This window comes from Scomber scombrus, chromosome 5 (genome assembly GCF_963691925.1).
Source record: "Scomber scombrus chromosome 5, fScoSco1.1, whole genome shotgun sequence".
In the NCBI taxonomy this organism is placed as follows: domain Eukaryota; kingdom Metazoa; phylum Chordata; class Actinopteri; order Scombriformes; family Scombridae; genus Scomber; species Scomber scombrus.
In genome coordinates, this window is record NC_084974.1 from 33,082,799 (window position 1) to 33,106,284 (window position 23,486).

The 23,486-nt window shown below is 40.8% G+C and overlaps 1 protein-coding gene across 1 annotated transcript in view; it reads left to right on the plus strand.

Annotated features, from left to right (window-relative positions):
* The window catches only part of LOC133981080 (NLR family CARD domain-containing protein 3-like), a 33,188-nt gene that overhangs the window by 9,219 nt on the left and 483 nt on the right, over positions 1 to 23,486 (plus strand). Inside the window, exons 3-11 of the mRNA XM_062419968.1 lie at positions 8,404 to 8,514; positions 9,550 to 9,628; positions 9,820 to 10,048; positions 10,299 to 12,102; positions 12,203 to 12,376; positions 12,951 to 13,124; positions 17,260 to 17,433; positions 18,234 to 18,280; positions 19,663 to 20,181. Of these exons, the coding sequence (XP_062275952.1) occupies positions 8,404 to 8,514; positions 9,550 to 9,628; positions 9,820 to 10,048; positions 10,299 to 12,102; positions 12,203 to 12,376; positions 12,951 to 13,124; positions 17,260 to 17,433; positions 18,234 to 18,280; positions 19,663 to 20,181 (3,311 nt within the window). The remainder of the gene's footprint in view (positions 1 to 8,403; positions 8,515 to 9,549; positions 9,629 to 9,819; positions 10,049 to 10,298; positions 12,103 to 12,202; positions 12,377 to 12,950; positions 13,125 to 17,259; positions 17,434 to 18,233; positions 18,281 to 19,662; positions 20,182 to 23,486) is intronic.

Sequence of the window (23,486 nt, forward strand, 5' to 3'; positions counted from 1 at the left end):
CTTCTTTCCTCTCCCATTAATCATCTCACCACCCCTCACATTTATCTGCTGACCCTTTGGAGGGGCCCCACCCCTAGGTTCGGAACCACTGGACTAAACTAGCTAACTGTATATAAAGTAGTGTAAACTAGCTCCACCTCCAGCAGCTACAACAGTAACATGCTGCTCTAACACTGATGCTTCACTATTAATAATCTAATGATGTCATATATAATAATATATCAGTCAGAGGACCAAACCACTACTTTTACCCCGAGGTACTTCAACTCCTCATCTTGGGGCAGGAGCTCATCCCCGACCCGTAGAGTGCACTCCACCCTTTCCCAGTTGAGGACCATGGACTGGGATTTGGAGGTGCTGATTCTCATCCCGGCTGCTTCACACTCGACGGCGAACAGATCCAGTGAGATTTGGAGGTCACGGTCTGATGAAGCCAACAGGACCACATCATCTGCAAAAAGTGTTTTTATGCTTCTCACATGGATTTTGTCATCAATAAAAACTACTTCATGACACAATGGAGAATATAACAAGCTATTAAAATGAGAGGAGCAGTGAGAACCAGTGAGGAGCAGAAACTCTATTTCCTTTCTACACAACTTGATGATGACGACTTTGTCTCCTACCTGTTGGACAGTCATTACACACTGATAATATGTTGTTTAACACATTTGATTTGAATCATAATAAAGAAACTTGTCATGAATTTGAATCCTGATATTAACTTCTTTTCATCAAACTCCATCTAGCTCCTTGTCATTACTGTAGAGAAAGTCCATTTACTTCTTACATCAAATCACTTTCAACAAAGTTTAATATTTTTTCATTATTGCATCTCAATATTCGCAGCCTACCAACAAATGATGAGCAGCTCGTGCACTATCTATCACTCTTCTGACTTTTCAGTAGTGGCTTTAACAGAAACGTGGCTTACAGAAGAAACTAAGGATTTCTATGAAATCTTATTGTATAACTCTGTTCATGTTGTTAGGGGACATAAAGTCAGAGCTGGAGTTTCACTTTTTAGACATACACAACATTATTTTGTGAACAGATCTGATTTTTCCCTCAAATCTGATCAAAATGATACAAAATCAGTGTTTATTGAAATTTCTTGATAAAACAGGAACAAACATTATAGTAGGCTGTATATATAGACCAGCAGATGTTGCGCCCTGAAAACAGGGAGAAATAATCACAAAAGTGATAAGGATGTTTCCTCAATAAGAGCATTTACTGGTATATTTCTACATATATACAATTTACAAACAATTTGAAATACTTTTGACCAAAGTATACATATGTATTCACATGTGACAGAAACACTCGATGCAGTTGTTGGTTGAACGTTGCACACAAGCAGGGATCTTCCACACGCACGTGCTCAGCAAAATACTCTTAACTGAACTCAAAATATTCCATAAACACTCTCTTAACACACAAAACATACTCTAACATTCTCACAACCACTTTAACAGCGTGAATCGCTGACAACATACCTGAAAACAGGGAGAAATAATCACAAAAGTGATAAGGATGTTTCCTCAATAAGAGCATTTACTGGTATGAGGAAACTACCGCGATTTCTCCTGAGTACTGTGGGCGGAGACCAAAACAATCGATCCCAGACTCGCGGATCAAGATTACCATGTACATCACTGATAACACTATTATATATTTTACTTTTTTACAATAAAGAATGGAATACTCAATGAATGAATTAAACATTTTTTAACAGTTAACCCTGTTTTTTCCATAATATCAGTTTGACTATTTTAGCAATCTTTTAACACCATCACAGATAGAATTTACTATTACACCCTGTTACACAGACACACACATAAATAGCTTCAATGATAGTTTGAGCAACACACTGGAACTAATAAATAAGGAGGGAAAAAATGCTGCATTTTATTTTAGCTTTTACATTCTTTATTGTCATTGTACAAAACATACAATGAAATTCAGGTGCACTCAAGGACCGGGCTCAAATATCAAAACAATAAAATACATGCATCCATTCATTCAGTCATACTCTCATCTGCACAGCAAAACAAAGCAAACACTCATCATTGCCAGCGTATGCAGATAAAAATGGGATCATAAACAAAGTGCTCATAGATATTATTGCACATCATAATAAATAAATAAATGATTGCACATTAAGTTGTGATGTGTTGAGTTCAGAGTTCATTATGGTGATGGCTTTAGGATAAAAACTGTTCATAAATGGTGTGGTGCGTGTTCTGATGGACCTGTAGTGTTTCCTGGAGGGCAGCAGTTGAAACAGCTGATGGGTTAAGGTGGAATGAAGCTTTTAACATGTTGTGAGTCTTCTTCAGGCAACGGGAGGTGAAGATGTCCTCTAGGGCAGATAGCTGTTGCTTTATGATGTTCTGTGCAGTGTTTATAATTCTCTGCAGGGACTTTTTGTCTGCTGCAGAGCTGCAGGATGCTGTGAGTGAGGACGCTCTCAATGGAGCAGCGGTAGAACCACCTCAGGAGCTGCTGGGACAAGTTCATCCTCTTGAGCGTTCAGCATTATTGGGGACTTTAATGTCAATGTTTTTAGGGATGGAAATCACTCTCCAACTGAGGAGTTTCTGAATAGTATGCTAATTATTTTGATCCAATTAAAAGAGGGAAAAAGATCAATCTTGAAACCACTATTGCATATTTAGCGGTGTCCATGGAAACTGGTGTTATTCCTTCTGATCTCAAACTGGCTCGAACACTTTTTAAATTAGTTGAGCCAGGATATTTTAAAAATGTTTTTCCAAAATGTTAGAAAAAGCTAGTATATAAAGGTATTGTTAAACATTTGGACATGTATAATATACTGTATGAACACCAATATGGATTCTACAAACATCACTCTGCCTACATGGCTCTTTGACATCTAGTGGAAAAGATTCATACTGCATTAGAAAAGAAGGAGTTTACATGTGGTATTTCCCTGGATGTGTCAGGGTCCTAGTGTTGTGCTTCCTGTTGTCCCGTCCCTCTTGTGGGTGTGTCTGTGTTTTGTCTGTCTCTCCCTGTGTTTGTTTGTCTGGAGCTGGGCAGACGTGGAGCCTACCTGCACACCTGCTGTGTCTCAACTCATCAAGCCATCTACTCAGCTCCCTGTTAAAAGCCCGGTCATTCTCTCCAGTCTTCATCACATCATCCGCTCAACTTTTGTGGTCACAATTTATGTCATTTTGGGTTATGTTTTATGTTGGGTTGTTTATTTGTGTCATTTATGTGAAAAGAGTATTTTATATGAGCCATAATGGTCAAATATTGTCCCTTGTTAAACCTATAAGGCTTCCTTACACTATACCCTGCAGATGTCAGTGTTGCCACCAGGAGGCAGTGTGGCGTGTTACTTCGTTGTTGGACCCTCTTCTTCGTTCATTCTGCTGAGCGAGGCTGAACTGGCCGGAAGTAACGCCAACTGTCATCTTTTCTCCTGTTTATTCAAGTTTGTGAAGTATTAACAACTTATATAAGAACATGTACACGTTATTGAATGCTTAATGTACAAGTCAAACTGGTTTTAGAAGAGTGAAATGTGTATTTATGTGCTTTTCTGAACAAGTAGAGAAATGTCTTCTTTTTTTTTCAAGATGGCGCCAGCTGTTAAATGTCTCTGTTACCAACGTAAGTTTTGGTCTAGTTTTGTCTCCAGTACATTTCATACCGTTATGTGAATATTATCTGTTTGACTGTTTAAGGTGTTATGTTACTATTTTCATGTATATGACATAATATAAGCATTGTTGAGAGAAGTTAACTTTGCCAACTGATACATTAGTAATATTGAGCTATTTTCTATTTGATTTCACACTGACAGGTTAGAGAGAAACTGTATCTGACTGTTTTCTTTTGTTGGATGTGAACTAAAATGTAAATGTAAGCTCAGTGAAAGGACTGAATGATGATTAGTTAAAGCAGCAGTATACTGATTGAACTGAGGATTATTGTACTCTTAAATAGTGAATGAAGAATGTTATAAATACTCATTTTATTTGTATTATTACATTATTTTTTGATATTGTGGGTCTTTGTATGGAATAACAGTGAAAACTGGGAAAAATACAGAAAGAGTTATGATGAGATCATTTAGCATATTTGTAAACAAAACGTTCTGCTGAGCGAGGCTGAACTGGACAGAAGTAACGCCAACTGTATCGTCTTTTCTCCTGTTTATTCAGGTATATTATCTGTATTCAGGCTCTCAGCCGAGACCTGTAACAGTAGTGTGTCTTGGCTTTTGCTGTAGAATCTCCTTTGAGTTTGTGTAGCTGCCACAGCATCAGTACGGCTCAGAACATCATCTGGTCAGAGTCACCTTTGACCCTGAAATGAGTAAACTGGACCAGATTTGATATAGACACTGACATCGTCTCTCTCTTGGACAAACACAGATCCATTAACATTCCATGAAGAAAGTAACGTAAGACAGATTTTGGTGTCTCCTTCGGACGTCATAACTTATCGGAGAGACTTCACTCCCCTTTTCTACCATCAGATTGGAGTCACACAGACCACCGTCATAAATTAAAAGACACTTCACCAAACATAAAGTATAGAGACATGGCACATACCTCAGTTCCTCTGTGTGTTTTGAAACAACACAGCTATTCACTATTTCTATTAAATACCAAAAAGCCCAAAATTAAAAATAGACACTCCTATATTTATTTATTTTTATTGTGTCCTAAATAGTGATTCAAATGCAAATTTCATTGTACTTTACTGGTCACTGTGTTAGCGTAATACTCAAAGATGTCAGCAGAGGGCGCATAGAGTTTGGGAGGAACCTAAAACCCCCATAGAGGCAGCGCTGCAGAGTAAATCCTGCAGTCGAGCTCCACACAAGCCAAAGTTGTCTGACTCTTTGTCTACATCTACAGGTGGGTTAATATTCCCTTAAATATATGCATCTGCTCGAGTATAAGAGTAAAGAGTGTTAAACTGGTTTTCTGTTTATTGGTAACCTTGTAATACATGAACATGAAGTAGATTTGTGGATGTGTAGCAGTACAGTGTCAGTAGAGTGAAAGTGGAGTTTGGTGGTTATGCACTGTAAAACTTTATATTATAGTTTTATAAGTAATTCAAGTGTAACTCAAGAACAAGGACTGATGGATTTTCATATTATATTGTTCTATATGGTATGTTGCAGTGCTTCGGTTTGACAGGTATTCACATATACTGTAGCTGCTTGTTTATTTTCTGAGGATGTAATGTCTGTTATACTTGAAAGTAGCTTACCTGGAATTACCTGTGTCTTGTTAATCACCTCAGGGACCGATTTGGTAGTGTAATTTGTGATTGAGTAAGTTGTTGATTATCTCTTTGTGAAGCAGAATAAATCCTGCAGCCGAGCCGAACACATGCTAAAATGATCTGCCTCTTTGTTGACATCTACAGCTTAATTAGGTTTAATTAGTTTATTGGGTTTAGTTCTGGGTTTATAAATTAGGCATTGTCTTTGTTACCCATCATGTGAGCAACAAACAAAAGGAAGACCTGCCCAACTACTTCCTGGTGATGTCAGTGGGTTGGACTAAGACTGGGGAGTGGGGGGGGTATTTTACTCTGTTAAATGTCATCCCCTCATCCCACTTCTTCGAAGCCCTTGACCCTCATGCCTTCATTCCCATCCCTCGACCCTTTTCCTTCCACATAATAAATACTTAAACTCATATCTAAGTTGGCGTGGTCTTTGTCAGTTCAACTAACTTTGGTCGGACTCCACAGAAACAGATACACTCTCTTGATGTTGAGCATTATTATGCTTTCATATGAAGAAAATCAAGTCTCATGATCGATTGTTTCATTTCTCATTTTAACGGCTGCCCACAATGCTCTGTGGTTAGTTGGCATCATCTGGTGTGTGTGAAAAATGATCACTCAGCGAAAAATGAGCAGTACCAGCTGTAACCTGAAGCCCAATGGGGAAGTCAAAACAAAGAAAAAAGGAAGAGAAAGAAACGGCTGCAATAAAAAAAAAAGTCCCGTGAATAAAGTCATATTTACAGGGAAGAGGATTTCTGTGTTCTTTCTCTCTGATGACTCGAGTTTGAGCCTGCGAAGGAGCTGAACTATTAACACCTGATCTCTGACTCTGCAAAGAGAAAGAAGAACCTTTAATGGTAAGAACCATTATTCTATGTGTGCATTCAGTAATATTATCTGTTGTGATTGACTAGATATATACATATCTGATATGCTGTTTGTTTATCATGTGTTTTATATCACTGGTGTGATGCTGCTGTAGGCCTGTGTAGCAGGTACACTATATGTTGGCTTTTACACTGTGTGAAGTTGCCTCACTCACTTAGTGACACTTATTTTGAAACCAGTATTCAGCTACTGTGTGATTGTTGTCACTCAGTCACATGTATCAGTAATAACTGATGTGCTGTCTGCTTGGCTGGTTTTCAGTGAACACTAATATTACCATCATCTTCAACCATACACTGCTTTCAGATGATTTCATCCACTGTATCATTGTGTTGTGATTTGTTAGTGCAGCATAATTTCAGCTCTCTTGGTTTGATGAAGTGTAGCAGACCTGCTCCCAGCTCAGCTCCACTACTTATTCAGCTTCTGACCAACAGGTGTGTGATTTGGCTGGAAGCTCAAAATAATTTAAATGGCCAGGGTGGGTAACATCGGGTGGACGTGATATATGCGGTGAGACAGTGTGGGGGTCCATGAGTGTCAGTACACAGGGGCCCCTGGGGGGACCAATCCAGCCTAAAATATAATATAATATAACAGGACGGGTCATTTCTCTAAAATCATAGCTCCTCCCTCCTCAGAGGTTTCCCCAGGTAGGACAGAGGTTAGTGCTCTCTCTCTTTCACCATAAAACTATGATGAATATGATGTAAAGTGATAAATGTATTTAACCCTGTAGAAACCAGGCGGGGAGTTCCGGTCCTCTGAAACCGTTTTGGTGTCAAAAGGACTTCCGTCTCTATACAAGTCAATGGAGAATTCACCAACTTCTCACTTGATTTATAACCTCAGTAAACGTTTTCAAAATGTGTTTATGGTCTCAATCGCTAGTTTAAAGCCTTCTTCAATGCAGTATGATGTTCATTTGGGACATTTTGGCCTCCCTGATTTTATATTTAGCGATAAAGCAGGGTATGCATTAGGGCGTGGCTACGTCGTGATTCACAGGTTGATTGATTCACAGGTTCAGATAGGAAATAGCCGTGAACATGTTTCACACCGACAGTTTTCTCCGGAGTTTTTGTGGTTATAGTCGTAACAGCTAACTTTGTTAGCATCACCAGGTTGCCGGTGTAGACTGTGGTAGATCCAGCCCTCGCAACCTCCCCCGCTCCGTCCTCTTGCTCCTCCTGATGCCCATATAAGTCGAATCTGAAAAAACATAAAGGTTACAAAATACCAACATTTAGTTGTGACAGTGATTGACCACCTTAAGCTTCCCAGTGTCTGACATCAACCGAGGGTCTGCAGCGCCGTGCGTGTGTGCACACCTCCAATGAGCAAGAAGCTGTCGTTATCAGTTAAAATATGGAGCGGAGTTTCATTGATTTGGGTTTTTCTCTCAATAAACAGGCGGAACGGATTCAATAATGAAGCTCTGACAAAGCGGTGAGTGGATAGACTGATGTACTGATCATAGACCTGGTAAAAGTGGGGGGGTCCAAACTAATGATTTAAAAAGATATTTCAGTATTATGTCTGACAGCGTGAGAAATAGCAGAGTGGCGTGCATGACTCTCACTCTGATTGCGTGAGAGTCGACAGCTCTGTTAATATTATTACTGTACTACCCATTGTTCCACTATGAAACTGAGTTATAGTCTCCATCTGGTGGTGGAATGAATAATGACAGGATGTTAGACAGCAGTGCAGACCTGTGTGATGTGCAGCTGGTTGTAATGAATGAGCATGTTGTTGTGTTTGTGTGAAGGTGTTTCTCTGCTATGGATCAGTGTGAGGACAGAGAGGAGGGAGTCCCTCCCTCTAAAAGCTCTCTGTGTGGGGAACATGACAGCCAGACCAAAGCTCAGAGGTGAGATGAGGATCTCTAACTGTCCATCACTGTTCTCCACTCACATCACTCCACCATCATTATTCACACTCACTGTCACATCTGACACTCAACTACTGAATAATAAGTCACAATAACTCAGAATGAACTACTATCTTTGTGTTAACAAAGAGCTCAACCACTGATTAGTCAACTAATCAACTAAGATGAGACAGCATCTTTCATCAGATGACATTTTGATGAACAGGAGAACGTTTCTCATCCACTGTCTTCTTACTGATTTACATTCAGCTTCTAAAACTTCAGCTGCTGACAGTCTGCGCAAAATTCATCTTTATGAGCACTTTGATTTGTTAATTGTTTGTTTGTATCAGGATGCAGCAGCAGAGAGCAGACTCTCCTGAACCCAGCTGTGTGTCCATGAAGAGTGACGGGTCTATGTATGAGCCTCTTACCTTTAAAGATGGACAACCTGCTGATGGAAGGTGAGAATGTAAAAATGGTTGGTTGGCTGTTTGGGCTGAATAAACCTCCTGTGTTATGTGGGGCGGAGAAGGTGAACCAGGCACAAACACCACAGACAGGTTAAATGGAAACAGCTTTAATGTTCAAAAACCAACAGACAGGCTTACAGACCATGAAGGTAAAGCAGTTCAAATAAGGTTGAAACCAGCAGGAACAGGTAACAAGAGGAACAGGAACAGACAGGAACAGCATTACAATCTAGTTGTCTAGAATGAAAGAAAATGAGTGAGAGCAGTATATGTAGTGAGGAGCTGATGAGGGAATTACACAGTGGCAGCAGGTGAGCAGGTGGGTTTGAAACTGAAGGCAGGGACAGAAACAGACAGGACAACACAAACAGAGCTTAAACAGGGATCATGACAGTCGCCCCTCAAGGGACAGCTCCCAAATGTCACTACAGGCTGGTCAGGAGGGAGAAAACAAAGAGGAGAAAGAAGGCAGGACAGATGGGCAGGACCACTCTGGAGGCTGAAAGAGCTGCTCAGGACAGACACTTTGGGGACCAAGGTGTCAACGAAACCATGTAGAAAGGAGACCAAGAGACAGGAGGACCTCAGCAGGGGTGGCTGATGTTTTGGGAGCTGGCTGGGTGTCTGTGGAGGCAGCAGAGACTCAGTGAAGCTGGGCAGCAGAGACTCAGTGAAGCTGGACAGCAGAGACTCAGTGAAGCTGGGCAGCAGAGACTCAGTGAAGCTGGGCAGCAGTTCTTTGGTGTTAACTACATGCTTTTTTACTTCTTTATTCATATAAGGATGCTGCAGCAGAGAGCAGACTCTCCTGAACCCAGCTGTGTGTCCATGAAGAGTGACTGGTCTATGGGTTGTCCTATTAAGTTTAAAGATGGAGAACCTGCTGATGGAAGGTAAGAATTTAACATCCAGTAATCAGAGCAGCATTTACAGGAGTTCATGTAGTCATCAATACAGACCATCTTTAATAAGCTGAGTGCAGATTTGAGTCATTAAATGTTCTTAAACGTGATGTTTTCTCCACAGAGTTCAGCAGCAGAGCTCAGAGGTTCCCAGTGATCAGTCTGCACAGCAGCATCAAACACAGCTGGACGCCATATTTATGGTGTGTACATGTACAAACACACCTTTTACTATTAACACCATCAACCACAGTTAAAATACTAAAGTAGCATTCAGGTCCTAACAGTGTCCATGCTGCTCTGTTTAGACCAGCAGGCCTTCAGACTGACACATGAATCACATGTTGTGTTCTACCAGTTTAAATGAAATGTTCACTTCATCTTTCTGTTCCAGCTGCTGGAAGAGAACATCGTCACTTTTGTGAAGAACGAGCTGAAGAGAGTCCAGAGGGGTCTGAGTCCTGATTACCCAGAATGCTTAAAGAGTCAGAATGAGGATAAGGAGGTGTTGGACGGTGAGGAGGAAGAGCAGAGGAGGAGCAGCAGAGACGCATTTCTGAAGATCACACTGCATTTCCTGAGGAGAATGAAGCAGGAGGATCTGGCTGAGCGTCTGCAGCGCAGTAAGAGAATTTTAACAGATTTAACATGATGGAGAGGAAATGGAGGCAACATGGGAGAGGTTTATATTTCTAACTCTGCTGTAAATATGCTGCACACATCTGCATCAGATCAGAGGCTGTTTGTCCTCCACTGATGAGCTGAATACAACTGATAGAGGAGGAAAAACTACACAGAAACACTTACATGTTAAGATTTCTAGACTTTCTGTAGGATCCACTCACTGATTTCATTTGTTGTTTGTTCATTCAGGAACTCGTGCTGCAAAATGTCGACGTAAACTCAAGTCTAACCTGCAGAAGAAGTTCCAGTGTCTGTTTGAGGGGATCGCTAAAGCAGGAAACCCAACCCTTCTGAATCAGATCTACACACCGCTCTACATCACAAAGCGAGGGACTGCAGAGGTCAATGATGAACATGAGGTCAGACAGATTGAAACAGCATCCAGGAAACCAGACAGACCAGAAACAACAATCACACAAGAAGACATCTTTAAAGCCTCACCTGGAAGAGATGAACCAATCAGAACAGTGATGACAAAGGGAGTGGCTGGCATTGGGAAAACAGTCTTAACACAGAAGTTCACTCTGGACTGGGCTGAAGACAAAGCCAACCAGGACATACACTTCACATTTCCATTCACTTTCAGAGAGCTGAATGTGCTGAAAGAGAAAAAGTACAGCTTGGTGGAACTTGTTCATCACTTCTTTACTGAAACCAAAGAAGCAGGAATCTGCAGGTTTGAAGAGTTCCAGGTTGTGTTCATCTTTGACGGTCTGGATGAGTGTCGACTTCCTCTGGACTTCCACAACAATGAGATCCTGACTGATGTTACAGAGTCCACCTCGGTGGATGTGCTGCTGACAAACCTCATCAGGGGGAAACTGCTTCCCTCTGCTCGCCTCTGGATAACCACACGACCTGCAGCAGCCAATCAGATACCTCCTGAGTGTTTCAGCATGGTGACAGAGGTCAGAGGGTTCACTGACCCACAGAAGGAGGAGTACTTCAGGAAGAGATTCAGAGATGAGAAGCAGGCCAGCACCATCATCTCCCACATCAAGACATCACGAAGCCTCCACATCATGTGCCACATCCCAGTCTTCTGCTGGATCACTGCTACAGTTCTGGAGGATGTGTTGAAAAGCAGAGAGGGAGGAGAGCTGCCCAAGACCCTGACTGAGATGTACATCCACTTCCTGGTGCTTCAGTCTAAACTGAAGAACATCAAGTATGAAGGAGGAGCTGAGACAGATCCACACTGGAGTCCAGAGAGCAGGAAGATGATTGAGTCTCTGGGAAAACTGGCTTTTGAGCAGCTGCAGAAAGGCAACCTGATCTTCTATGAATCAGACCTGACAGAGTGTGGCATCGATATCAGAGCAGCCTCAGTGTACTCAGGAGTGTTCACACAGGTCTTTAAAGAGGAGAGAGGGTTGTACCAGGACAAGGTGTTCTGCTTCGTCCATCTGAGCCTTCAGGAGTTTCTGGCTGCTCTTCATGTCCATCTGACATTCATCAAGTCTGGAGTCAATCTGCTGGAAGAAGAACAAACAACATCCTGCTGGTCCAAAGTCTTTAAAGACAAAACTAAACCAACACGTTTCTACCAGAGTGCTGTGGACGAGGCCTTAAAGAGTCCAAATGGACACCTGGACTTGTTCCTCCGCTTCCTCCTGGGTCTTTCACTGCAGACCAATCAGACTCTCCTACGAGGTCTGCTGACACATACAGGAAGTAGCTCACAGACCAATCAGGAAACAGTCCAATACATCAAGAAGAAGATCAGTGAGAATCTGTCTGCAGAGAGAAGCATCAATCTGTTCCACTGTCTGAATGAACTGAATGATCGTTCTCTAGTGGAGGAGATCCAACAGTACCTGAGATCAGGAAGTCTCTCCACAGATAAACTGTCTCCTGCTCAGTGGTCAGCTCTGGGCTTCATCTTACTGTCATCAGAAAAAGATCTGGACGTGTTTGACCTGAAGAAATACTCTGCTTCAGAAGAGGCTCTTCTGAGGCTGCTGCCAGTGGTCAAATTCTCCAACAAAGCTCTGTAAGTACACAGAGAACTATCCAGATTAATGTAGTTTCATCTTTGCTCAATGAAGAAAAGTAATGTTTGCAATTCTTTTGTTCTGCTGATTCTTCTCCAGGTTGAGTGACTGTAACCTCTCAGAGAGAAGCTGTGCAGCTCTGTCCTCAGTTCTCAGCTCCCAGTCTTCTAGTCTGAGAGATCTGGACCTGAGTAACAACGACCTGCCGGATTCAGGAGTGAAGCAGCTGTGTGATGCACTGAAGAGTCCACACTGTGGACTGGAAACCATCGGGTCAGGAGTCAGCTATTTTTAAAAGTTGAACTACCAAGCTTTTATTGTCTTTATACACTGCCTGGCCAAAAAAAAGGTCACACACTCTAATATTTTGTTGGACCGCCTATAGCTTTGATTACAGCAGCATTCGCTGTGGCATCGTTTCCATAAGCTTCTGCAATGTCACAAGATTTATTTCCGTCCAGTTTTGCATTAATTTTTCACCAAGATCTTGTATTGATGATGGGAGAGTCGGACCACTGCGCAAAGCCTTCTCCAGCACATCCCAAAGATTCTCAATGGGGTTATTCAAATTTTTCTACAGGTTGAGTGACTGTAACCTCTCAGAGAGAAGCTGTGCAGCTCTGTCCTCAGTACTCAGCTCCCAGTCCTCTAGTCTGAGAGATCTGGACCTGAGTCACAACAACCTGCAGGATTCAGGAGTGAAGCAGCTTTCTGCTGGACTGGAGAGTCCACACTGTGGACTGGAAACTTGCAGGTCAGGATTCAACTGTCTATAAAAGTTTACCCACCAAGCTTTTATTGTTTATATATTGTCTCTGTGAATTGACTTATTACAACTATTCTCCAGGTTGAGTGGCTGTAACCTCTCAGGGAGAAGTTGTGCAGCTCTGTCCTCAGTTCTCAGCTCCCAGTCCTCTAGTCTGAGAGATATGGACCTGAGTAACAACAACCTGCAGGATTCAGGAGTGAAGCAGCTTTCTGCTGGACTGGAGAGTCCACACTGTGGACTGGAAACTCTCAGGTCAGTTTTATTACTGTGTATATAAAGTCATACTTTTGGCTTCTCCTCAGTTTCTATTTTACATGAAGAGTTTATTGTAAAACGATTTAGTGTACTGTCTGAGCTGAAATGATGTAACATCAAGTATACAGTAAGTAAAACTCCTTCCACACCAGCATGTGAGGCAGGATTTATGTTTCTGTCATTTAATCTTCAATAAAGACTTTTACTAAGTCATGAAAATCTAATACAATTGAATTAATAACAGAAAATATACAACTCAGAATTACTTTCATGTTCTCTACATGCAGGTTGTTGTGGATTTTTCATTAAGGAGCCCATTCATCAGTGAATAGAGAGCAGGAGTTCAGGATGTCTTACGTGTTTGAGGCCAAGCACAATAACTTCAGTGTTTTCTGAGTTTAGTTGCAGGAAGTTGTAGGTCATCCAGGCCTTTACGTCCTTAAGGCATGTTTGTTCTTTAGTTAACTGGTTGCATTCATCTACCTTTATTGAAAGATATAATTGAGTATCGTCTGCATAACAATGAAAACTGTATAGATTGTTTCTCATAGTATGACGGTAAATGAAGCATATATAAGGTGAATAGTATTGGTCCAAGCACTGAACCCTGAGGAACACCGTGTCTAACTTATGTTTGCATGGAGGATTTACCATTAACATACAAACTGAAATCGATCTGATAGACTTAAACCAGTTTAATGCAGTTCCTTTGATTCCAACTGAATGTTCAAGTCTCTGTAACAGGAAGGCTGTGCCCATGTGCACCATTTGCTCAAATCTCTCATGTCCGACGCTGTCCTGTGCACATGAATGCATCATGCTCACTGCGTGCCTGTACCTGCAGAGTGAGACAGCTGCAGAGTGAGACAGCTGCAGAGAGAGACAGCTGCAGAGAGAGAGACAGCTGCAGAGAGAGACAGCTGCAAAGAGAGACATCTGCAGAGAGAGACAGCTGCTGAGAGAGACAGCTGCAAAGAGAGACAGCTGCAGAGTGAGACAGCTGCAAAGAGAGACAGCTGCAGAGTGAGACAGCTGTAGAGAGAGACAGCTGTAGAGTGAGACAGCTGCAGAATGAGTCCAGACCTTAACCCCATTGAGAATCTTTGGGATGTGCTGGAGAAGGCTTTGCGCAGTGGTCCGACTCTCCCATCATCAATACAAGATCTTGGTGAAAAATTAATGCAAAACGGGATAGAAATAAATCTTGTCACATTTGCAGAAGCTTATGGAAACATTACCACAGCGAATGCTGCTGTAATCAAAGTTAAAGGCGGTCCAACGAAATATTCGATCTGTGAATTAACTTATTCAAATTCTTCTACAGGTTGAGTGACTGTAACCTCTCAGAGAGAAGCTGTGCAGCTCTGTCCTCAGTACTCAGCTCCCAGTCCTCTAGTCTGAGAGATCTGGACCTGAGTCTCAACAACCTGCAGGATTCAGGAATGAAGCAGCTGTCTGCTGGAATGACGATTCCACACTGTGGACTGGAGACTTTCAGGTCAGGATTCAACTGTCTATAAAAGTTTACCCACCAAGCTTTTATTGTCTTTATATATTGTCTCTGTGAATTGACTTATTAAAACTATTCTCCAGGCTGAGTGACTGTAATCTCTCAGGGAGAAGCTGTTCAGCTCTGTCCTCAGTTCTCAGCTCCCAGTCCTCTAGTCTGAGAGATCTGGACCTGAGTAACAACAACTTGCAGGATTCAGGAGTGAAGCAGCTTTCTGCTGGACTGGAGAGTCCACACTGTGGACTGGAAACTCTCAGGTCAGTTTTATTACTGTGTATATGAAGTCATATTTTTGGTTTCTCCTCAGTTTCTAGTTTACATGAGTTTATGATACCAAAAAGATTTAGTGTACTGTCTGAGCTGAAGTGATGTAACATCAAGTATACAGTAAGTAAAACTCCTTCCACACCAACATGTGAGGCAGGATTTATGTTTCTGTCATCAAATCTTCAATAAATACTTTTACTAAGTCATGAAAATCTAATACAATTGAATTAATAACAGAAAATATACAACACAGAATTACTGTCATGTTCTCTACATGCAGGTTGTTGTGTATTTTTAATTAAGGAGCCCATTCATCAGTGAATAGAGAACAGGAGTTCAGGATGTCTTACGTGTTTGAGGCCAAGCACAATAACTTCAGTGTTTTCTGAGTTTAGTAGCAGGAAGTTGCAGGTCATCCAGGCCTTTATGTCCTTAAGGTATGTTTGTAGTTGAGTTAACTGGTTGCATTCATCTGCCTTTATTGAAAGATATAATTGAGTATCGTCTGCATAACAATGAAAAATGTATAGATTGTTTCTCATAGTATGACGGTAAATGAAGCATATATAACGTGAATATTGGTCCAAGTACTGAACCCTGAGGAACACTGTCTAACTTATGTTTGCATGGAAGATTTATCATTAACTGTAGAGAGAGACAGGTGACAGCAGAACGTCTAATGGACATTTCTTTTAGTGTGTGTCCTTAAATATGAGTTAGTTGTGTTCTGTTAGAGTTTATATGTCTCCATGAGAGCTAGCTGCAATACTTTATGAATGTTAAGTTATTGTATCATGCTAGTTAACACTTCTGTTCAATCCTGTTTGCTTTTTCTCATTTTGGACATTTCTTCTACTCAGTAACGGATGTGATTTAAAATACTTCAAATAAAACATACTTAAGGCACTTAAAGTATACGTAAAGTTACAGATTTTTAAAACTACTTTAAAAAGTACAAGTACACAAAAAACAACTCAGTTATAGTAACGCGTAAATGTAATTACACTGAACAAAAATATAAACGCAACACTTTTGTTTTTCCTCCCATTTTTCATGAGCTGAACTCAAAGATCTTAAACATTGTCTACATATACACAAAAGACCTATTTCTCTCAAATATTGTTCACAAATCTGTCTAAATGTGTGTTAGTGAGCACTTCTCCTTTGCCCAGATAATCCATCCCACCTCACAGGTGTTGCATATCAAGATGCTGATTAGACAGCATGAATATTGCACAGGTGTGCCTTAGGCTGGCAGCAATTGTGTGTGTGTGTGTGTGTGTGTGTGTGTGTGTGTGTGTGTGTGTGTATGTGTATGTGTATGTGTATGTGTATGTGTATGTGTGTGTGTGTGTGTGTGTGTGTGTGTGTGTGTACTGCTTTACTTGTACTTACTTAAGAAGGCTCGCACCACATTCTCTTTGGGTTGGCCAGACTAGTTTTGTTGCTATGGCGACCGGGTTGACCGTGGTAACAGTTGAGGGATGGACAGGGACAGGAACAATGCCACAGCGAATGCTGCTGTAATCAAAGCTAAAGGCGGTCCAATGAAATATACGATCTGTGAATTAACTTATTCAAATTCTTTTACAGGTTGAGTGACTGTAACCTCTCAGGGAGAAGCTGTGCAGCTCTGTCCTCAGTACTCAGCTCCCAGTCCTCTAGTCTGAGAGATCTGGACCTGAGTCACAACAACCTGCAGGATTCAGGAGTGAAGCAGCTGTCTGCTGGACTGGAGAGTACACAGTGTGGACTGGAGACTTTCAGGTCAGGATTCAACTGTCTATAAAAGTTGTCTATGGACTAGGACAGACGGAGGGACAGGAAGACCATTCACTCTAATGTTGCTATGGATACTATACTGGTCAGAAATAGCTGATGCATGATAATATAAATAATGATAGTAGAGGGATGAAAGGTTTCACATTCTCCAGTTGGAATGTATGTGGAGTAAATAACCCAGTCAAGAGAGGGAAGGTTGTGACCCTCCTAAAGTCATCGGCCTCAGACATTATGTTCCTGCAGGAGACTCACTTGAAGAACAGCTGGCATGGCAGGTTAAGAGCAAAGTGGAAAGGGGAAGTGTATCATTCCACCTTTTCATCCATAGTGAGAGATGCAGTCATTTTATTAAGTAAAGGTCCTTCTAACAGAAAGAACAGTCACTGACAGAGACGGCTGTTACATTATAGTAACTGCTGAATAATATATATGACCCCAACATAGATAATGCCTTTATTTTAAAATATATTTATTTATTTGGGAAGTTTGTGTTTGTGTATTTATTACTGTCTATTTTCTAGTTTAGATGTACTGCTGGTGCAATGACAGTAAAGTCTATCCTATTCTATTCAGCCTGTCAGCATGTCTGATCACAGAGGAAGGCTGTGCTTCTCTGGCCTCAGCTCTGCGCTCCAACCCCTCCCATTTGAGAGAGCTGGACCTGAGCTACAATCATCCAGGAGACTCAGGAGAGAAGCTGCTGTCTGCTGGACTGAAGGATCCACACTGGAGACTGGACACTCTCAGGTACGGACAGACAGGTGGACACTATCAGGTATGGACAGACAGGTGGACACTCTCAGGTATGGACAGACAGGTGGACACTCTCAGGTATGGACAGACAGATGGACACTCTCAGGTATGGACAGGTGGACACTCTCAGGTATGGACAGACAGGTGGACACTCTCAGGTATGGACAGACAGGTGGACACTCTCAGGTATGGACAGATGGACACTCTCAGGTATGGACAGATGGACACCCAGGTATGGACAGACAGGTGGACACTCTCAGGTATGGACAGACAGGTGGACACTCTCAGGTTTGGACAGATGGACACTCTCAGGTATGGACAGATGGACACTCAAGTATGGACAGATGGACACTCAGGTATGGACAGACAGGTGGACACTCAGGTATGGACAGACAGATGGACACTCTCAGGTATGGACAGACAGGTGGACACTCTCAGGTATGGACAGATGGACACTCTCAGGTATGGACAGACAGGTGGACACTCAGGTATGGACAGATGGACACTCTCAGGTATGGACAGACAGGTGGACACTCATGTATGGACAGATGGACACTCAGGTATGGACAGGTGGACACTCTCAGGTATGGACAGACAGGTGGACACTCTCAGGTATGGACAGACAGATGGACACTTTCAGGTATGAACAGACGGACACTCTCAGGTATGGACAGACAGATGGACACTCAGGTATGGACAGACACTCTGACTAACTGAGGGACTATGGTTCATGTTTAATGGTGGAAATGAGTGAAGGTGTATGAAGCTGATTGTGTCTTTGTCTCTTCCTCCAGGATGGACCATGGTGGACTGCAGAGACTGAAACCTGGTCTGAGGAAGTGTGAGTGTGTTTTCAGTTTGATTCATGAGAACTTTGAGAAAAACTGGATGAAACATGTAAAAGATGTGAAAAAAGTTCAAAATGATGGAAAATGTGTTTTGGCAGAAATGGGCGTGGCCTAAACTGACATTTATCTTGAACCAATGAATCCATGAAACAGAAATTTCCTTCTGTTCGTCGCAGTTCAGGAGTTAAAAGAGAAGTGTTTTATAAATGTCCACATGGTGGCGCTACCTGCTCCAAAATGTCCCTCATGTCTCTCCTGCAGATAAAGTTCATTCATTCATACTGACTTCAGCTGTTTGGAGCATTTGGACAAAAATTTGTTTGTAACAGACGACAGTTTGAGATGGAAATAATACATTTTCACTCACATCACCTAAAGTTACCAACGGTTAAAGTAAAGTTACCAATAAGTTAATGTGCTTAAAAAGAGACACCACCATATATATTTTAGTTATTGTGTCATCAACTAGGTGCACTTTTAGCCTTGTGAACTTGAATTTAAAAAAGTTATTAAAAAATCACCTAACACATCTCATAAGTTTAAATAGTTTGTCTAGTTTTAAGATCTGTAAGAGGACAAACTTAGATTACAATTCAATTTTATAATTTTGTACATTTTTCTGACCTGCATTGAACAAATGTCATTTCCACCACATCTCAATATACAACTGTTAATTAATTATAAATAACTTTACCGCTCTAGATTCTTCTGAGACCCTTTCTGTAACTATTTTACCAGTTTTTCTATAATATACAATAATCATACATCTGTCCAATCACAGTAGATTAAAAACATAAAACAACAATTCGCTGCCAATAAAAGTGGGCGTGTCCTGGAAAACTGAAGGAAGCCAATCAGAGAGTAGCCTCAGGTCACATGCTTGTGAAGGGTTTACATTGACTCTCATTGGAATCAATGTATAATGAATGCTGACAGGTGCTGAGAGACTAACAGCTGCATTTTACAAGCAAATATGTTTCATTTCATAATTGTTTAACATTATCTAATTAATTTATATTTAATATGTTTAAGTATACTTTCTATACATATTTGGAGGGAGCCCCGCATTAACCAGCCGCCACTGAAAATAACAGACTTGATGTGCAAAGACCTTCACTTTACACCAAACTTGATGAAAAAACATGAATATGACTGAATATCACTGTCATGTTGACTGTTCATGTTCTAACCGAACTGTTAAAGGTCCACTTACTCTGTATGTCCAAAGCTTTCAGTCACATCTCATGGTCTTCCTCAGTGATGGAGTGTCTCAGTTGTCATGGAGATGGTTTAAGTTTGAATGGTTTCAGTAAAGTAGTTAATAAATCAACAGATGATAAACTGCAGCTGTATTGTGTCTCGTTCTCTCCATCAGATGCCTGTGAACTGGAACTGGATCCAAACACAATGAACAGAGAACTCAAACTGTCTGATAACAACAGGAAGGTGACACATGTGAAGAAGGATCAGTCATATCCTGATCATCCAGACAGATTTGATGTCTACTATCAGCTGCTGTGTAGAAATGTTCTGACTGGTCGCTGTTACTGGGAGGTCGAGTGGAGAGGAGACGTTTCTATATCAGTGAGTTACAGAAGAATCAGAAGGAAAGGAGCCAGTTATGACTGTGTGTTTGGAGGGAATGATCAGTCCTGGAGACTGGACTGCTCTGCTGATTGTCGTTGCTTTGTCTGGCACAATAACAAAAGAACACCCATCTCCTCCTCCTCCTCCTCCTCCTCCTCCTCCTCCTCTGTCTCTAACAGAGTAGCAGTGTATGTGGACTGTCCTGCTGGCACTCTGTCCTTCTACAGAGTCTCCTCTGACACACTGATCCACCTCCACACCTTCAACACCACATTCACTCAGCCTCTGTATGCTGGGTTTTGGGTCTGTTCATATGGTTCCTCTGTGTCTCTGTAGGAGGAGCAGAGAGGAGCAGTAACTCTATTTCCTTTCTACAGACTTGATGATGATGACTTTGCCTCCTACCTGTTTGACAGTCATAACACACTGATAATAATGTTTATTTGTGTCATTTATGTGAGAAGAGTATTTTATATGAGCCATAATGGTCAAATATTGTCCCTTGTTAAACCTATAAGGCTTCCTTACACTATACCCTGCAGATTTCAGTGTTGCCACCAGGGGGCAGTGTGGCGTGTTACTTCGTTGTTGGACCCTCTTCTTCGTTCATTCTGCTGAGCGAGGCTGAACTGGCCGGAAGTAACGCCAACTGTCATCTTTTCTCCTGTTTATTCAGGTTTGTGAAGTATTAACAACTTAGATAAGAACATGTAAACGTTACTGAATGCTTAATGTACGGGTTAAACTGGTTTTGGAAGAGTGAAATGTGTATTTATGTGCTTTTCTGAACAAGTAGAGACATTTTTTTTTTTTTTCAAGATGGCGCCAGCCGTTAAATGTCTCTGTTACCAACGTAAGTTTTGGTTTCGTTTTGTCTCCAGTACATTTCATACCGTTATGTGAATATTATCTGTTTGACTGTTTAAGGTGTTATGTTACTATTTTCATGTATATGACATAATATAAGCGTTGTTGAGAGAAGTTAACTTTGCCAACTGATACATTAGTAATATTGAGCTATTTTCTATTTGATTTCACACTGACAGGTTAGAGAGAAACTGTATCTGACTGTTTTCTTTTGTTGGATGTGAACTAAAATGTAAATGTAAGCTCAGTGAAAGGACTGAATGATAATTTGTTAAAGCAGCAGTATACTGATTGAACTGAGGATTATTGTACTCTTAAATAGTGAATGATGAATGTTATAAATACTCATTTTATTTGTATTATTACATTATTTTTTGATATTGTGGGTCTTTGTCTGGAATAACAGTGAAAACTGGGAAAAATACAGAAAGAGTTATGATGAGATTCATTTTGCATATTTGTAAACAAAACGTTCTGCTGAGCGAGGCTGAACTGGACAGAAGTAACGCCAACTGTCTCATCTTTTCTCCGGTTTATTCAGGTATATTATCTGTATTCAGGCTCTCAGCTGAGACCTGTAACAGTAGTGTGTCTTGGCTTTTGCTGTAGAATCTCCTTTGAGTTTGTGTAGCTGCCACAGCATCAGTACGGCTCAGAACATCATCTGGTCAGAGTCACCTTTGACCCTCAGATGAGTAAACTGGACCAGGTTTGATATAGAGACTGACATCATCTCTCTCTTGGACAAACACAGATCCATTAATATTCCATGAAGAAACCCAAAGTGACAGAATTACATAAAAGTAACATAAGACAGATTTTGGTGTTTCCTTCGGACGTCTTAACTTATCGGAGAGACTTCACTCCCCTTTCCTACCATCAGATTGGAGTCACACAGACCACCGTCATTAATTAAAACACACTTCACCAAACATAAAGTATAGAGACATGGCACATTCCTCAGTTCCTCCTCTGTGTGTCCTGAAACAACACAGAGCATGAAAGTGAGAAAATGAATGTTAAAGCTTATACTTCTTGGTCAATAGTTTGGTTTAAACACAATACCAATTACTTATATCAGTATCAATTACCTAAAGAAAACCTCCATTATCACAGTTATTACAGCCATCTCAGATAAAGCTGGAAATTAGATCCTCAAAGTAGCTGTGATGAATCTGATTGGCTGACACACACATCACCGGACCAGGCAGTCTGACAGAAGGCCAGCCGACCCGGATCATCCTCACAGCACCGGACCTGCAACGCTCTCTGTGATCTTCCACTTGGCCTGCGTACGCGTGGTTCTGAAGGACGGACAGCTGAGGCCCTCCATGGATGAAAGTAGGATCCACATATTGCTTAAATCAAGGGTTGATGTCAGATCGAGTCATTAAAATGTTCTTTAAAAGTAAAACTCAATATAAGTTATAAGTTAGTTTCCACATAATCACATATCCTTCATTTAAATTCATCTTTCACCATCATCTTTCATTCATGCTGATATATCGAGTAACAATCTGTTGAATTCATATTGTATTGCAAGTTCATCATTACATTTATTTATTCATCATTTATTAGTAGTGTGTAGTTAATAAAATCCAGTCAGTTGTGTGTGTGTCTATTCTTTGAAGTGATTCAGGGATCTATTGAACCGTAGAGCTACAAATTCAGAAATTTGACTGATTTATCAAAATGTATTGATTTATTAAACTTAATTAATTAATCAATTAATTAATTATTTCCCCTTAAAATAGGAGGTGGTGCCCCTTTATTAAGAAGAGCTCATTGATAAAACATCCAAAATTGCTACATCATGCACATATATTTATTTTAACGTTATTTCAATTGTGAAAAATAAAACTATTTATCTTGCTAATAGCTGGCACTGTGCCTCACCCCCAGGTCAGAGGTCAAAAACACTTCTACCCCTCATTTTATTGGATGAAGACATAACATGTGACATCATATGTTAAAAATAAAATTTAAAATTAAAAGGGATGCTATAATAACCAAAAAACAACTCCAGTATTGTATCTAAGAACAAGTCATTATTTAATGATAAATGGTTCAACAATGGTTTTATATTAGTTAGTCAGCTCTTTAATAAAGAAGGGCTACTATACGGCTATTCACTATTTCTACTAAATACCAAAAAGCCCAAAATGTTGTGTAGTGTTTGATGCTGTTCCTTCTGGCCTTTGCATGTTATTCAGGACGGTTGACGTCTCTTTGCCTTTGGCCCCCAGATCCAACTCCGCTTCCTTTAGGTCAAATCTGTTTCTCCTTCAATAAAGGTTCCAACTCTAAAATGAGGTCTTTGTTTCAGGTTGGTTTAGTCTTTAAAACCTCAGCAACGTTCTGTTGGTGTAACATTGTCAACTATATAGACTGGAAAAGAGTCTGGTCCTTACCCCAAAAGGTCTTTCTAACAAATCAAACTAAAGAGGTCTCATTCAAGCTGCTCCATAGATTTTACCACTGAAGTGTTTTACATGGTTTTAAGTGTGACATCGATGTGAACTGCACCCTGAAACTCTATCATTTATTTTAGTCTTGTGAATTTATGCATAAACTTTGGAAAGACATGAACTCCTTTATTGTTAACAATGTTTTCTCTGACTTTGTTCTTTACTACAGAAATGTAATATTTGGTTGTTATGGTAACAGTAATAAGGACAAATATGCATTTTCTCCTCATCAGTCTGATCTTACTCACATTCATAAATGCAAATTATCAAACAAGAA